Source organism: Corapipo altera, unplaced genomic scaffold (assembly GCF_003945725.1).
Source record: "Corapipo altera isolate COAL_440 unplaced genomic scaffold, ASM394572v1 78, whole genome shotgun sequence".
Taxonomy (NCBI): Eukaryota; Metazoa; Chordata; class Aves; order Passeriformes; family Pipridae; genus Corapipo; species Corapipo altera.
The window spans coordinates 5996321-6014898 of NW_020884904.1; the positions used below are offsets into that span (position 1 = coordinate 5996321).

The following is an 18578-nucleotide window of genomic DNA, read 5'->3' on the forward strand; positions in this document are numbered from 1 at the left end:
TATTCCTCTTTTCTTCCTGGAAATCTATTCAAGATGAATCTGCCACCAAATCAGCATGTCTAAAAAAACCCTAAAAGCACTACCAGTTGTCCTACTTAGTCCCATGAAACTGAATTATTCATTCTCTTTTGCTGGAAATGCAAATGTAATAGCAGACTTCCACAATAAACAGCATCATCACCATAACAACCATCAGGATTTTTATTACTTCTGGTCATTTCCACAGCAAATCAAGAGCACCAGTCTTCAAAGTGGCACAAGTAATTTTAATTTTTTTCTTCAGAGAAGTTAGGTCTTTGAGAGTTAGTTTTTAACTCTATCTGGAAAGGCTACTAGGAAATCCAAAAGAGGAAGGGAAGATCCTTTACAAGATTATTTTAGGAAGGTCCAGAACAAATTATTTTCTATTTTCTTCATACCATTATTGTGTACAGACACTGGAAATGAAAGAAGGAGTCTAGCATACTTAAAAGGTTGGGCCAAATGATCTTTTGAGGTTCCTTTTACTTGGCTGTTCTACATTCTAGTAGATTTTAGTTAATTTAGTTAATAGATTCTAGTTAATTTTTGTCATGAGAACAGGACTAATGACTTAGACACTTCAAATAGAAAATTGCTGAGTGGAATCTAGAGGAATAATTGCAGCTAATCACAACATAGAGGTCAGTAGTTAATTCTTGAAAAGAAATACAGAGACAAGAAAGGTGGAGGTTAATCTCTGACAAGTGCACAAGTGTCTGACACTTCACATCAAATGCTGGTTCTTGAATTGAAACTGTCATCAGAATACAAAAGTGACTATTAGTGAGCTAATATAAGTGTTATTAGAGTGACCTTCATATCACCTTTACACAAAAATCATCTGCTTCTGTGATATTAATGGGTCTTCTCATGTGAGAGCTGTAATTGTTCCAGTCCTCCCTGGCAGGCCTCTTGCGGTTAACAACTTTGAGGGGCTGTGCAAAATCAGAAAGACAGAAATCAGCAGTAATTGGTGGCAGTATCAGCAAAATGTTCTAAACACAAGCAATCACAGTGTGGATGATACAGTTCGGGTTATTAAAACAGAGGTTTTGCAACTGCAAGAAAAAATTAGTAGGAAATGGAAAAGTAAAAAATTTATCCTAGGTACAAACTACTCCAGCCACTTCACATGCAGTGGAACAGCTTTACTCACCACCGCCTGGTACTTGCTGTGATTATCAGCACTTCTTAGTTCTGAAGATTTATCATGCTCTTCTCCAATTTCTTCACTGGACAGGAACTCACTCAGTTTCTGCACACTGGAAGGGGAAAAAACACAATCACATGTCAATTTTGAAAGGAAAACTTTTGTTCACTGCAATGTTTATTATAGACAGTCCCTTCTGGCACTTCAAGTGCTGTCTGCTGCATAGTTTGTTTTTGTTTTGTTACAGGTGTATGAAAATGTGCAATGGGAAGTTGCCAAGGAAGTTTTCAAACCCTGCCCTGTTGTCTATTAACAAGGATGATATTTTAACAGTTAGTGCAGATGCTTCTCAAGTCTTGTCTCTTCTGACACTACCAGAGACACTACAAAAAGGTTTTTTTAGGCATCTGGTGAGACAAGACCAGCACAACAGTGGCTTGTTTTGAAGCCACATGCTGAAGTGGAATCAATGTCATTTATGTTACTCAAATGTAGCATCATCAGTTCTACTGAACAGCCTTATGAACACTAAGCCCGATGAAATGTGTACGCTGTGAGCTAAATTCAACCAGCTATGATGAAATATGAAGTGCACAAGGTAACATGATAAAGGAATATACCTTACAGTGTTCAACAGATGAGATATAAAAGGAATCCTGACAACCAGCAACAAAGAAGAAGGCATAAAATCTTCACTAGCTGCTTAAGATTTAATTAGTTAAGAGATAATGTGCCTTTATTAAGACATTTAAAAGATCAGGGCATCAATTTTATCTCTGCACCTGACTTTATAAAATGTATGTCTAATCTACTCACAGGGACAGCAAATTAAATTTGTGAAAGAATTAGATTGAATCACAAACTCAACATCAAAGGAACTCAATTAGCTGGAAATAAGTTAAATATCAGTCTTGAAAAGCATAAAGTGCCAGAAGGCCTTAGGTTCCTAAAAATAAATTTATGGGCAAGGACTGAAATAATTGGTTTCAATATTAAGCCTTAGGTTAACTGGGGAGAAAGGTAAACAATGCCACTGTAGCATAGTGATACGTGGCTATCTGTTAGGAAGCCAATCTTACAAAATAAAAATACACACCTCCCCCTTTTATTTTGCATTTCACTGACAGGGTTTTCTTCTTTGGAAGGAGAATTAGTTTCTTCTAAGTAGCTCATGAAATCCCCTCTGGGGGCAAAATGGTGTTGGACCATGGATTTACAACACTACCTAAGGCAAACTCACTGCACAGTTAGCACTTATCCTGCAAGCAGAGATCAAAGTCACCTGGGGACTGCCTAGGAGAGAACTGGTTCTACAGTTTTTCTGTCAACCTACCTAATTGCTAATGGCAGCTGAAGACTAAGAGCTATACAGTGGAGTGAATTTAGCTAGAGGGGGTACTACAACCTTAGCAACAAAAAGGGGAAGAATAACTATTTGGGATGGGATAAGAGGAGCAATAATTAATTCAGGCTCATTTTTGGATCAAAATGCCTTGATGGGAAAGTCTATTATCTCATAGGAAGAGATTAGAAACTCCACCACTAGAGATATTTATAGCTATTTGCACAAAAGTCTGGAAAACAGGGCTAGGAATCTTACCTTTTTTGTCCAGCGAACCAGATGTTTAAAAGAACATTTTAAATGTCTGTAAATGGACTGACTGATGGTTTAGATGCTGCCTATATGGAATTGATATGCAGCTGCACCTATATGCTCTATACAGAAATTACACTGATATTTCAATAATTGCTCTGAAGGTAGAAAGAGCAGATAGAGAAGTCCTCTGTGTATCTGCTCCAGGGTCCAGAGGGGTAGGAAGAGAAGACAGCAAACATACTTGGACCATGCATAATCAAGCAAGGATGTGTCTGTATTAAGCCATTCAACAATCTGATTTTGCTCTCTAGTTGTGTGTCAAGGTGGCTGTACCCTAAGTGCCAATCCCTCTGCTCAATGCATAATTCTGGAATCACTGTTCCCGTGGCAAGTACTGAAGAAACATAGTACAGTTGTGAGAAAATCTTTCGTTAGAGGCAACAGCTCATCTTTCAGGATGCCACACTGTTCTTCAAGGATAAAAAAAATCGCGTTCTCTGCAGAGCTCTTGCTGACAGCGCAATTTCATTAGCACTCCAATATCTCCACGGGGAGATTATTTTTAAGCCATGGAACAGACGTATTGATTAAAACATGGTTATTTGCACAGCTGACTGAAAAGGTGGTTTGATATTAAATCCAGGCAAATACATAATGCCACTCTTGCCGCTTAACCTTTGCTGACAGAAAATTTACACTGTACGCTTTGTCCCTGAAGACCTCACATTTAAGAAACACATTAATTGGCTGCTCAGTTTTAATTTTCAATGGCAGAAATGCTCTACATATTAAAAGGCAAACAAACAAACCAACCCCCCCACTTTTCAAAGATATACCAAAATTTCTCACCTTCCTAAAGGCTGTCAACTGTTCCCCCTCTTAGAAGCAGACACCCAAGCCCCATAACTTGGAAAGGTTTTGGGAGTCCTACACGGAATAGAAGCTTTAAGTCTGTGTTGCTATTGGAATCCACCACACAGAGGTTCTTATAACGTCTATGACAATCCAGAAGGATGCTTTGCACTTGGGCAAACAGGTAATGATTAAAGATACTGACTGATGAGGTTATAAGTCGATATTATTGCTCCTGATAGAATCTGGCATCAGAGACTGTAGCCAGTATTAAAAGAGTAGGGTTTTTGAAGTGCCTGAGACACAAAGCCAGTAACACCTTCTTACTATCCTTTATATGCTGGTTTCACTGCTGGATCATCTTCTGCATCTCTTGGTCCCTTTCTGTTGCTACAGGAGAAGCTGTCTTGCACACTTGCTAAAACCACTTAGAATATCTTAGCCTAAAAAAAAGCTGAAATACAACTTTCCCAAGTTAGATCACCTTTTCCTGATCTTACTGACCAGTTATTTATTAGCAGGAATTAGCAGGACACAGTTATAGCAAGCATTAGTTGTGCTCAATTGGTGCAAACTTGACTGTCTGCTTTTCCACATATACCAAACAAGTTAAGCAAGCAGGTCTTTGCATGGGTTGAAAATATCTGGCACATGCTTCCAAAGTATTGCTCTGAAGGATGAGGCACTCTATCTAGAGTAGCACCAGCAGCACTATGGAGCAATGCACTCTGGGACATCACCCGGGTGACTGTCATGCAAACAGCCAGGAAGACAAGGATCAAGTCAGTTTTGCTAGAGTTTGATTCCTGTCTGGATTACAAATGCAGGGCAACAGCCTGCTAACAACAAGGTATCTACAGAATAACTCATAAAGAACTCCCAGCGAGCAACAATTAATACTTAGTTAATACTAATTGCTTTAGAGTTGTTCCTGCAGCATTGACAGACACAATTAATTTACAAAGAAATCCTTAGACAAGCCAAAATAAACACCCATTATCAATGCAGGCCCCCAGATACTTTGCTGGATGTCATCTTTGCAAGACAATTTGTCGTGACTCTACTGACTATCACAGTGGCTCAAAGCATTTCCTTCCAGCCACTGATGCTCTCAGATTTCATGCTCCTTAGGAGAGAGGACACAGATGGGACTTTGCAGTGTCAGGGAATTTTGAAACAGCAAGGGCAATCTCAGCCTCTTGCTGAAGTCTCCTTTCCACCCCCAAAGCACCACAAAGGCATTTATGCAAGGGCTGGTGTCCAGCATCTGTCCCATAGTTTAAACAAGCTCTTCAGACATCTATATTTAAACAAGCTCTTCAGACATAAGGAGGTCCTAATAAAGCAAGAAGCCCCAACTTGCCTCCCCTATGAGTCAGGTAGAGTTACAATGCACAGGAAAAAGCATTATGAGGTTTTTACAGTAATTTGTTGATACTTAAGTTAAAACTCCCAGTGAAACAGCAGTTCTATGGCTGTTCTATTGGTTGTTGTTTCAGTTTTTAAATGCTCAAACTAACATTCTGTAAGAAAGTAAAAATTCATCAAGTCTGGAGTAGACATTTAATCATTAACTTGGTCTCACACTTAATAGTGACTTATAGGGTTTTTTTCATTTGCTTATTTGTTTCATCTAATTCGCCACCAATGGGTAGTCTCTCATGCAGAGGGGTGGAGGCTTAGCACAACCCAAAAGATACACACTGAAACAGGTGTTTCTGTGATTACCTTTTACCCTTCTATGTGCTTGAGGGAGGGAAAACGTTTGAGTGATTTACAGAACTGAATCTTCAGTAAATTTTCACTTCCTTTCTTGTTATCACACATCTGTTACATCCAGTATCAACATAGCTCAACCCATTCTACACAACGAAGCACCAGCTGTGCACCACAAAATATTGGCTGTGACAATTGTGTCAGCACAGAACTTGGCCCACATGGTACAACCAAGGAAATCAAGCAAGGTAAAAAGTGGGGAAGCAGTTTACAAGAGCAGCAAAATAATCACCAAGCTATTTCTAAACTTGAAACCATAAAAGAGTAAGAGATACATTCTCAAAAATTAGAAAGGTGGTAGCAAAGATATTGATTTTACAGTTCTCACCTTACTAATGCTTTGACAGTGGATCTAACCACACTGGAGAGCAGGAACAATGGAGACACAAGAATATGAAACAGAGAGATGGAGGCAAATGCCACTGATGGGAAGAAGTCAGCCTTTCTTGTCAGATGAGCATGGACAACAAATGTCTACAAAGAGACAGACATCATCATCAGTGCTTTGTCATAAAGAAGGAAACAAAGACTTCATATTGCATAAGCATTTCATTTACAGAATCTTAATTTATACTCTACTCTCTCAACATTTTGTGGGAGTGCTGCATATTCCAGGCTGCTTCTGGTCCGAGATGACAAGTGGGCATTTTCCATTCTGTCCCAGAGGAACCACAAATGTGTAGCAGGCTTGCATCCTGTTTTCCTTCTTCCTCATTTCCACATCACTTATACTTGAAAATGCAGTTGTAATTAACATTACTTAGAAAAGTCCATACTTACTATAAGTACAGCTGCAATTGGTATTGCTGCATTCATAAAGACTGTGAAGGAAAACATGTAGGAACATTTAGAAACAATTTCCATTCAAATATGCTAAATACTAAAATACTACTAGCACTGGTATACAGTGTCATTTTGTATGCTCAAGATAGGAAAAATGCACAAGTATCTACCACATGAGTACATTGTTTTAAAATGCCTACAGTTTACTTTTCTTCATGTCACCAGAGTTGTGGCCCCCTCAGGTTTTGGGATGTAATTCAAAGGGTAAGGAAAGATTGGCAACTCTGCACTGTATTGTTGATTTAACTTGGAAGATTTACTCACAAATACTCCTGCTTTGTAAGGCTTGGATACTTTATGTATCCTCAGGAGCTCTATACAGCTTCTAATGGTACCTAAATGTGGTAGAGCTTAGATTTCAGCTGGGCCTTGAGTTATTAAAATGTGAACAATGAACCAGTTTCCTCCCTGACCTTGAACAGCGTCTGTTTTGGTGCTCTGGACTCCCTTCTATAGCAACCCATACATTATTCATGCAGCATTCAGAGGTTATTAAACAGAAGCATGGGAAGAAGTAAGCAAATACCATTTCTACATAGGGTCCTCTCTCAGATCAGGCAGGAATACAGGTTAAGAGTGCAGTAATAACCAGTCATCCTCTGGGAGCTCAAGTCAGAACTGGAGCTATGATCTTACCCTACACATCTGTCCCCTCTTTCACAACCTGAGGATATTATTTAGTCATGATCTTTTAAGTTTTGACATTTGCTCAACTGTATTTCATGTAAGTAAACCATACAAAGAGAGAGTATAGAATTTATGGCTAAAATGGAATTCAAAGATCAGTATAGACAGAACTGATTCCTACTGATTTCTTTCTGTAACAGAAAAGAAAAAGGCTAGCCGCTTGTTTTGTGTTTAAACTGTGCCTGTCTTTCTTTCCTACAACGTATATCAATGTTTAAACAGCAAAAGCTCTTCCTATTTACTTCACCTGAAGTGTCATCATTAGACCCACAAATACTGTTTGGCCATCCTTTGCTGGGCATAAGCCCCTGAAGGACTTTATATACCGTCAGATGTTTCTTTTACCTACATTTAGATTATATTTAATAAATCCTGTAACATAATTATAAACTCTGTACTCATGCTTATACAAAATAGCTTTATTTTATAGCAGTTTTATACTTTACAACTTTATTTTATAGCTTTATTATAACTATGTGTAGTCATTTCATGTAGCTTTAATTCTTTGAGAGAGGGGAGTATTTGAAAATATAGGTATGTTGGTGTGTGTAAATCCAAAATAAAAGCTTAGCCTTTGAAAAATTAATATGTATTAAAGTTTAGAAATTAATAGTTTACACCTCACCCTAGGGAAAAAAAATCCTGTATTTTTCTGAGGAAAATGCTCTTTCTGTGTTGGAATACAAAGCAGCTTCAGGCCAGACTCTCATTTCTCCTAATGATGCTATTTCCTGCCCAGTTTTCACAGTTTGTATCAGCTTGAGGTGGTTACAGTACAGAAATTTTGAAACAGGGAAATTTGCTGCCTGCAACTATGTCCTTCTGAATTACATCAAATCCTTGCCTTTGAGACTGCTGAAGTACATGAGCTGCCTTTTAGTAATGAATCTGATGAGAGAATCTAGCAAAGCTTCTGCCTACAGTACAAGATGGTACCTGTCAAATATGAAGCTGGATGGATTAAATATTCTATAGGGTGGGCAAAGCATGCTGCATTTAAGACATCTAAGGTACTTGGTGGCTCTCAAGAAGTTGATCTGAATTTTGCTATTATGTGAGATCACATCCAAGGACTTCACTTCAAACTTCTTCTTTCAAGCAAACAAATAAGAGCCACTGGAATTGGGGGGTTGTTTTCCTTTTTTTTTTTAAAATTATGCTAGTGTTCAGAATAATAAAATATTTTCTAAAATGAATTTATTTTGCAGCGAAGACTTTTTATTTAATTAGATTCATTTAAAAGTACTTTGTTACTGGAAAAAGGCAGACTGAAAACTGGGAAAAATGTTCAGCTGGTTCTGAATATTTTAGGGTAGTAACTAGTGTTATTTTCCTGTGAGAAAGTCTGGAGTTATTTTTTTTTCTTACAAATGAAGGAAAAAATCATAGAAGTAGGAAAACCACTCCTTTCTTTCTCTTTTTTTCCCTGAATAGTCTATACTAAATCCTGTAAAGCTGCAACACAGCGTTGACTGTGGTGGGTGTCTTTTGCTAAAATATAAGAAGAGCTAATTTCTATTATAGCTTTTTTAGCACACATGAACAATTCCATATATATAAAACCTGGATCCAGGCACAGGAGTGAGGCACATGAGATCCAATTTCCATGCGGTCGTGAAATGGAATTTTCTTTTGGTTTAGCCAACATTGCCCTGAAACTTTTAGGTATATTTTCTGTACTCCACTGTAAATCTATTCCTTATGAATAAAATAACTCCAACCACATTCTTTCATTCCTGTTAATAACTAAGTGTACTTAGAAAAGAATTCCAGAGTCTATTCAAAACTGTATGTTAAAAAAAGTATATATAAAAATCTCTACTGTGCTTTCTTAGTGTTCTACCATCTTGCCTTCCTCTTGATTACAAAAACATAAAATCTTGGTCCTCTTCTGCCTTTTATTTTTTTTCCTTAACATATATCCATACAATATTAGCTAACATGTTTTGGGCTGATTACGCCTGTCATTCTAATTATGGTAAGAAAAAAGGAAAGGTTCTCCTGTATTTATGTCCCCTTTTTAGTCTGCTAAACTGCAAGTTTTTAAAGATCAGTGTAATTTCTGCAAAAGCAGAGGATGTAAGGTTGAAATAATAAGAACCCTTTTTAAACCAAAATTATGTGCACCATCAAAATAAAGCTGCACTGCTTTACCCCAAGCTGAGAAGTTTTCTCCTGTGTCTTGCAAATACATAAATATCACACATAATACAAAACAAAAATGCAATTGAAAACTTAAAATATTTCAAGAAGCATCAGTAAATATTTAGAATTATTTTTAATAATACATGTTCTTATTTATGTAATTATTTCTTTGCAGAATAGTCAGTACTCTTGAGATGAATACACCTTTTCCTAGTGTTACAAACGACACTGTGAGGATTTAAAATCTAATAAGCCTCCACAGCTCCTTCAGTCTCACAGCTGAGAGAGGTCCTGACTATAAATAGATTTTAATGCCACATGAAGCACTGCAGACAAAGGGAACCCATCTCTGTTGATCTGGGTGCAAGATTGAGTTTCCAGTCTCACAAATTTCAGATAAAATCTGTTTTATGTCAAAACAGAAACCCCTCTCCAAGACCAGAGAACTTAGGATCCCCAGAGAGAAATTCTGATCTCAGAAGTCAATGAATACCTCAACTTAATGTCAGTTAAATTCAGTGGGATCAGGATCTTTCCCTTAGAGTGCATTACCTATGTGATCATTTGTCAGTGAATAAAGTCAGCTGTCTGTGTCTTAGGTGAAAGAAATCAAATAATACTAACCAAACTGCAAATTATTTTTCTAAGGACTAGTCTTCCTTATTATTCTAGAAGGTATTTTTACAGGTACCTTGTAGCATTTGAAAACTTCTTGCTAAAATTTTCCATGTCATTAATATCTCACAGATTATATGAACAGCATTCTTCAGTGTGACTTTACTAATTATTTCTAAAGTATTACAGTAGCAATTATATAGGTGTTGCATATAATCTCCTCAAATACAGAGTTCAATATGCCATAGGTCTTTTTAAAAGCATAATAAAATCTTAAAACAGCTGAAAAATAACAAGAGAAAAGAATCTGGATACAGAATGGTGAAATTGCCAGGATGCTCATATTTTTTCTTTCCAGGATATAGAAATGGTTTTAAGAATCACTTATTTTAATAAGAAATCCAAATTTTGAGTAAGAAAGTGTAAGTACCATCTGTTGGAGCCTCAGTGCAAAGACAATACCTGTCACACATTATGATTTGCATGCTCTGTACTGTTCAAAATGCCGGGAAAAAAAAGAGAAATAAATATCAACAAAGGCTTCCTCCTGAATGCTATGTTATAGAGGAGAATACTGCTTATTGAAGGCAGTTTGTGAAATAGTCCCTTGAAAGCTTTTCTCCAGAAAAAGTCAATGCTATGAAGCATTGACTTTCTCTTTTAGGCATATTTCCCATACAAGCAAAATTCTACTGAAATAAATGGAGAGTCTGACTAAATGGGAAGTGAGGAGGACAGATCAGAGCCTAAAGCAACAGAAATAATCTTGACAGAGGAATGGTAAACTCATTAGTAGCTAATAATGCAGTAGCACTTAGCTGAGCAGTGGATTAGAATGAAGAGACTTACTGGATATGGAGGTATAAAGGGCAAAAGACTTGAGGCTAGTCATTTCTTTTTGTCTGGTTTCCTCCACACTGCTGTGGAATATGTGTTCCCAAGCATAGAGTTTAAGTAGCTTAATGCCTCGAAGCATCTCATTTGTCTTCTTCAATCTCTCGTTGGAGTACTCCTGCAACATTTACACACACATTTACTTGAAGAGTACAATTAAAACACCTGCTCCCCAAGAATAAGGATGACACAACAATTGTATGCAGCTCCTTGTAATCAGTGAGGTATGCATCACTAGTTCTGTCCATTAAGATGTTCTGTTGCAGTGTTTCACAGAGATGAGCTTCCCTAGAGTTCGAGGGCAAAGGTTGTTGGTTTGCAGTTCTAAATCGCATAGTTTGGCCTGAAAATTTTATTCCTCTGTCAGGTTTCTGATCACTTGCAAGGCTGCCCCCCAGGACTTACACCACTGGCTGGATTTTTAACTGGGACCCTGACAATATCCAAAGGAGACTGGAACACGCAGATAAGCTATGCTTGGCCACTGCTCTGACCAGTCAACATGACATGGAAACAATCAAAACAGTCTGGCCACGTTAGCAAGGACTTGTGATCCTGTCAGGAACCTTGACTCCAAGCAGGGACAGCTGGCTCAGGCACAGTCATACACTGGTAAAGTTATACTTCCAGTAAAGTATAACTGGAAGTTACACTGTTTCCATTTTTCAGGCTAGCTCAAGGATCTTTGTACCACGCCACACTGCACAGCACACACATTTCTATGGCAAACAGCACTGCTCCCATCTGCAGGAATTTCTAGGTGACACCGACTGTCTGCTTGGATGCTGTGGGGATGAATGCTGTCCACATTTCTGAAAGGGCACAAGCTGCTGATGGGAAGGCATTACTGGTCACACAGGAAGGTGCACAAGTAACTCTCGTTACCACAAATGATTTGTGGTGGAAGAGATTTCAGCAAGTTCTCTGGCTCCACTACAAGTTCCTATGGCTTCCTTGGCAGTGCAACAGTCGCTGAAAGTGGGAATAAGGTTCAGAGCAGCTGGGCATAGTAATTCCAGTGAATCAAAGTAACTTTCTTGGCAGTGATGCAGGCGATTCAAATTATAGACAAGCCAAATGAGGGATCAAGGAACAGCTCGTGACTTAGCAGACCTCTAAGCTCCCCAGTTCAGGCCCACACTGTGGGAGTTAGGATGGCATGGAGTTAGCTTAAATAAATCCATTTGATAGATTTCCACATCTGGAGTCCAAGTTTGGATGCAGCATTCCTACCTCCTTTGCCCTTGGACAGCTTGCCCTGCACGATTCATTTATTTGTGCTCTGCACAAAGCCATCTCAGTCAACGATTACTGACCCTTTACATCTGAAAGTTAGAAGATTCTTAAGATTTTTTTTTTCTCTTAGGGAAAGATATTTGTTGAAAAATATAACCCCCAAACATACATTTTTACTGTTTACGCTTATCATGTTCCCACATTCTTGAACTTGACATCCTTGAACTTTACTAAATATTTGAGAAGCAGTTCTGGGTCAATGTCCACAGTTAGCTTTGTAATTCCAAACACAGACCAATGCATAATTACCAGAGGTGATATTTATATCACGAAAGAGTTTGAAGGCACTTACCAATGTGCTTCTCTGGGCCTGTGACAGTTTTGTTGCTACAAAGTACTGAACAGGTGCAAGGACTATGATTACCGCTGCTCCAATTAAGGCACTGATTCCAAGAAGGTAGTAGAGCAGAAGAATTCCTACAATTATCTGTTGGGAGAAAAGAAAGTGAGGGAAAGGTCTTGGTTTTACTTTGGATATGTACCACGAACACCAATTACAGGGTAACCAGACACCATGTTCAAACCACGAGCCACTGCAGTTACACCCTACCCCAAATGTTGTATGTTCTGCATCGCTGGCACAGCAAGTGTGATCAGTCAGGATCTCCTGTCAGAGGACCAGACACTCACCCAGTGCTCCTCCCCAAATTATGCATTCTTCATATTTCTGTTTCACAGATGCCCCATTATGCCCAGTAGAAGGTTGTACAAGGTTTGTGTATCTTCTATAATTTAACTCTCACAGCTATTCAAAAGAACTTAATTTAAAAAAAAACAACAGCTCCTTTTAAATAAAATTTTATTTAGAAATACTTCCAAGTAACACATTGAGGTATTCCCTTTAGAGTCACTATTAAATATTTTTTTCCATTGGCAGGATGACATAACATACATTTTAAAATATTTTATATTCATATATTTACATATATATTTTATTTTAAAATATATATGCACATATATAAATATTATTTTTTTTTCTTTTCTGACATTGCAGTATTTTTATATCAGAGAAGAAATTACATCTCCCAGTTTAGTAAGAACTCACTAATCTGCAACACTGGGACTTCCACAAGAAGGAATGCTTCTTTGATTACTATAGAAACTAATATGAAATATTATTAAAATAATAATAATAACAATATTTAATAATAATTATTAATAATATAATAGTATAAAATAATATTATTAAAAATAAACTGATCTTGCAAATGTTAAGATGACATTATTGCTGACCAGCACATTAAAAACAAAGGAACATCATAATTACACCACTGAGAACCTCCCCTTCAAATAATCTCTAAAGTAAATTGGAAAGGATATGTTTAAGGATCTACAGTGCCAGACTCACAATGACTATTAAAAAAGGGTTAAAGAAACAGCTTAAAAAACAAAGGTTTGTCTTTGGATATGTAAGAACCTAGAGATAAAGCCTGTCTGGATGGAGAGGGCTACTGTAGGCAGCTCAATAAACACAAACAATACATACAAGCTACCAGTGTTAATTAACACTATTCTAATGACTGAATCCTGAATATTTTGCAGCATTGACACTCTATGTGTTTAACTGTGTAAGCTGATAAATTAATCAGAAGACATAGTGATAGAAAATTAATTTCATACATAATTTCCCTTAATTAAAAAAATAATTGGAAATTTCCTTAAAGTGTTATCTACTCCTCTTGCTATGTTTGCACAGTCTCATGACCTTCACAGAAGCACTATCTTCTATCATTTCAAAGCTCAATAGTTATATGTCCATCTATTTCCACACCTTTATGGGAATTTGGTGTTTCCACGAAGAAAAGGACTCCCTAGTTTCCACATTTCTATATTGACATTTTCAATAGTTTAAGACACACAGAGAGAGAAAATACAGACTTTTTTTTTCTCTTAAGAACCCTTTATACCTCTCCAAAACTGAACTAAATTAAACATGACCCTCAAAATGAGCCACAGTATTTACTTAGGAAATATGCAGTAGCATGAAAGTAAAATCCTATTGTATACACACCCCAAATCTAGTAAGAGGCAAGGTTAAATTGCAAATTAAAAATCTTCTAGTGACTAATCTGCTTCCATGTGAAGTCAGGAAATTCATGAGTGTATGAAGCCAAACAAAACACACAAGGATACCCCTGGCAGAGCTCTCCTCCAAAACACAAAACTGTCTTGGTCTTTACAGATCAAGATATTCGTTCCCAATGGCTTCGTCACGGATAGACACTCCAGACACTCAAAATACAGGTAATCATTGAACAGTGTGCAGCCACTTCAGAATACTGACTCCCTGCTTTCCCTTGGTACTGGTTCACTGTCAAGGATATTATGGGACTCCCTAGTTCTAAAAAGAGAGAATCAGCTTCTCACATAGACAAGGAGAAAGCTATTCCAGCTGGATCTTGAGGGAGTTAGCTGCTAGCTCATGGCTGCTTTTCCACCTGTCATCCTAGCTATTGAGAGGACAGTCTTCACAATAAAAATTCCCTGTTTCCAATAGGCTAAAGTAATCCCATCTCATCTTCTTTATACTGAGATAATAAGGGCAAACCTTTCAAATATATTCAGTATGTATAGGAAAAAAAAATATGTGAAGACTTGTATCTGTAAAGTGCTGAAATCTGTAAATCTAATTGAATGTAGTTCTGTATCATATCATAAAGGACAGAGTCAAGAATAAACAGTATACAGACAATATCTGAACTCTGGAGGACAGTATTTGGCAGATAGGAAGGCTCTTATTAATATTCCTGAGAAGGTAACAATCATATTTTAAAAAAAAAACAACCTGTGTAATGGAAGACTTTGCTTCCCTTTCATCAAATCCCAAAGCTCTTCCCTGCCAGAGATATATATCAGGAGCAAGAAGCTCACCAATAGCTCTGGTTATTTTGCCTTGATTATTTACTGAGGACAGCAAACACTTTCAGCCAAAACCTGCTTTGTGGGCAGTTTTGAAAGAGACAAATATCCTTTTATTACCAGTGTAAGCTATCCCTACCAATGAGCCAGAGATATGAGAATACAGGGTTTTTTAATAACCACAATGAATTCAAACAAAGGTGTTTATAAAATGGAGGCGTGGGGAGAAATCCTTTATAGCATCTCATTTTGCTCCCAGGGTTTGAGCCAAACCTACTGAGGGCATCTTTCAACTGATTGGCATTCCTGGGCCTCTTCTCATGGATTTCAATAACATTCAAACAGTAACTTACAGTAATTATAAAGCTCCCATTGACTACAGTCAGAGCAAAGATGGGGCTCAAATTATCAGGACTGTATAGAAAACCTGACTTGTTATGAATGGTTACTACAAGATCCACAGCAGATGCTGAAATACTGATTGTTAGATTAAGTGCTACAAAACAATTAAAAATCTGCTTTAAATAACAATGGAGTTTGTGCAACTTATTATTAGCCAGCTCTCAAGCAGTTGTTTTCACTACCTCATAAAGCAAGGTACCGAATGAATGTTATGGAAAAATGGTTCAAAGAAACCTTTGTGACCAATGTGACTCGTTTTTGGTAATACATGCACCATCCACAAAACAGGAGCACGCTCTGGCACTGATCGTCCTCATCTTGTAAGGAACATTGCAGGGGGAATTTTAATGCAAATATAATCATATTTTCAGCAGACCGTCAGGAAGTCTTTATGAGTCCATGACTTCTGGCACATTAGAGTAAAATGTTGTTACAGAATATGCAATAAAATTGGATTACTTCTCAGTTGCACTAAAGCGCTGCCTACACTGAGGTGCCAGAGAGGTCTTATAAAAGAGATGTACATGAAATTGGTACTTTGTACATTGTTTGTTTTACTAACAGACTTACAATGGAGACTAAGCTGAAGGGATAATTGTACCCTAAACATTAACATTAAAGGGGTGGACTCTTCTTAACGCCTCATAGCTCTTTCAGCAATATAATTTTAGCAGTATACAATCACTGGCTTCTTACTGCAGAGTACTTCCATTAAGTGGAACAAAAATACCCTGGTATCCTAATTATTACTAACAAACTGCCAATATGTAGCCATATTTACTATGATATTTCATATCAGTTTCTTTTCATTATAGTTGTCCTCTCTTTTGCCATTAGACATCACTATTAGGATACATTCACTGATCACCTTTTTTTCCCACTCACTCTAAAACAATCTGGTTCCCATTGCCTCCCTCCTTCTCACCTCCATCCCCTTTAATTTCAGGGAAGCCATGCTGATGCTAAAAAATAAGTCAAGAGGGTTTTTTTCTGGGTTAGGAAGTTAATCTGGCTGACCATGGCATCAGATGATTTTAAGACTTGCTTTTAAGGAGGATGTGCTTATCTGATCTGTAGCATCTTGACCAAAACCTCTTATTTTTGACAGGAACAACTATAAAATCAACGCAATTCTAATATGTATCTTTATCATCAGAAAGGAATCCAGATCTCCTGATGGCCAGCACTGTAACATCTCACTCTTTGACATCGGTGCAGTTTACATAATTACTGGAATGGCTGGCTTTTCTTCCCCATTCCCAGCTTTTCAAAGTAATATTCTCATATACTTAACATCTTATAGTATCAGAAGCTGATGGACAAAGGAACTCCTAAACAACACTTCTAAAGCCATGTTAGAAAGATACTGGAAACATGATCTGCCAGCTGCAGTCTATATACAGTCTCAGGAAAATCATTTAGTTTCCAGGCAAGAGCAGGCAATCCAAAATGCAAAGATGCTGGGTAGATTACTTGCAGGTTTCTGACTTCCCCACCAGTCAAATCAGCCTCTCTGTGGTGCTGAAAGTAGACTGCCTTTGTGACATGAAGAGAATGGAGTTTTCATCATGTTTTTGAAATCATGTTATATTCTAGAAAATACCAAGTGAATTTAAACTCTACTGCCTCTTCTGTTTATGTTTACTTCTAGCACTGAAGCAAGCTAAACAAAATACAATGAGTACCTGGAAGAAAGAGGAAAGACTTACAGGTTACCATGTTAATTCCAGATGAAACTACGTGCTTTACTGTCAGCTTTCTCAGGAAATTCTTAAATGGAATTGTAGGATGTTTCTACAATTTTGTTAAAGTACTGGCTCTTACAAACTAAGTAATCTGCTCTTCCCCAATGTTTCAGTAAGTGTGAACTCTGAAAAATGATCCAGGGTTCTACTGAAATCGCTCTGACCTCCTACTACCCCCATCTACTTATTAGAACAGACTTAATCACATGCCTGGTCCAGTGAGATTCACCACTTCACAGACTCAAAGGAATACCACCTCACCGAAAAAAACCCAAACTAGTTTTGATCAGATTTGTTCTTCAGTGCTTCCACAAGCTCATGTGACACAACATACAATGTATTGAGCTGAAACACTGAAGAAGTAAAAATACCATGTTTCCATGTTGGACATCACACACAAACTCCTGTTTCTGTAAGCGAATAGGTTTAACATTAATTTAAATCAATCATGGAAATACCCTCTGAGATGGGACTTTGCTTTCCTCATCCTAAAGACTTGATAAGACACAGTTGTATCTCACTGGGTATTACAAAAGGCTACAGGACAAAACCAGGAATGACAAGGCAATTGGGTGTGACTCAGAACAGTGATCTGTTCCCTGCTATCCATGTGAGAAAGGGGACTGAAGGGACGAGAGTGGTATTTAGAGACAGGAGACCAAAGACACCAGAGAGAATAAAGTAGTAAAACCATTTCATATACGTTATAATAATAAAAAACCCCCAAACTGTGGAATTTGTCATCCAAGAAGCAGCAGTAGTTTTGAGGGATGTCCAAAGGAACATCTCTAAGCAATCACATTTGTGAATAAAGTGTTATTTCTCTTGCTTCTGCTGGGATTCAGAAGACAAATGATTGTAATAACTTCCAGTTAACCTCACTGATGCAATAAATGAATGGACTGCAATCTGCTGCACCCTATAAATTCCTGCTACAAATGCAAAGCATGTTTGGCAGCAGTTAAGATTCTAATACAATCCTAAATACCTAGAGTCCAGTCACAGATGTGAAATCTATTATATGCAATATTTCTAGATGCTAATAGTTTGAAATCTTATTTCCAATTATTCTTTAACTTCTATCTCTACTTTCATAAAATTCATACACAATGAGCCAGTACACGCTGACGCGCACTAAGAACAAAAGCACATTCAATCACCTTACCTGTACTGGCATAGCCCAAAGGTTAGGGCAGAGGAAAAAGAACCACATCAGCTGATTTGTATCTATGGCAACCAGGTTACAGATTTGGCCTGCTGTCATCTCCCCCATAGACATGTTAGAAGTGGAAAGCTGCATAATTTTATTGTATATTTTTGTCTGGAAGAGATATCAAAAGGTGTTAGCATATAGAAATAAACTGAATTTTCTAGCTCCATCTAAAGCACATGTGCAGCATGTTGAGGGAAAACAACATTTCCAGTAAATTAAATTAATAACTTTGAGTTTGGCCATTATGATGTAAAATTTTAAGCTACTTATTCTTCACCAACACAAAGCACAGTAGCTGCATCGTGGTTGTGTAAGTACTCCATTTTTGCATCCCTGTGCATCAATAAGAGAATGAAACCTTTACTGCCCAAAATGCCCAAGAACCACATTAGCAACTATGATTTCTACCTCCAGCACATCCATAGAGTGCCCTTGCTGTAACTAGCACTAATAATGTATTATTAGATTCAATATAAAATCATC

General features: G+C 37.5%; 1 protein-coding gene across 1 annotated transcript in view; it reads right to left on the bottom strand.

Moving 5' to 3' along the window:
* Window positions 1–18578, bottom strand: part of ABCC8 (ATP binding cassette subfamily C member 8) — a 79715-nt gene that overhangs the window by 39592 nt on the left and 21545 nt on the right. Inside the window, exons 8-14 of the mRNA XM_027651290.1 lie at window positions 18048–18203; window positions 12169–12303; window positions 10536–10698; window positions 6177–6217; window positions 5725–5870; window positions 1178–1283; window positions 846–956 (exon numbers count right to left, since the gene is read on the bottom strand). Coding sequence (XP_027507091.1) covers window positions 846–956; window positions 1178–1283; window positions 5725–5870; window positions 6177–6217; window positions 10536–10698; window positions 12169–12303; window positions 18048–18203 — 858 coding nt within the window. The remainder of the gene's footprint in view (window positions 1–845; window positions 957–1177; window positions 1284–5724; window positions 5871–6176; window positions 6218–10535; window positions 10699–12168; window positions 12304–18047; window positions 18204–18578) is intronic.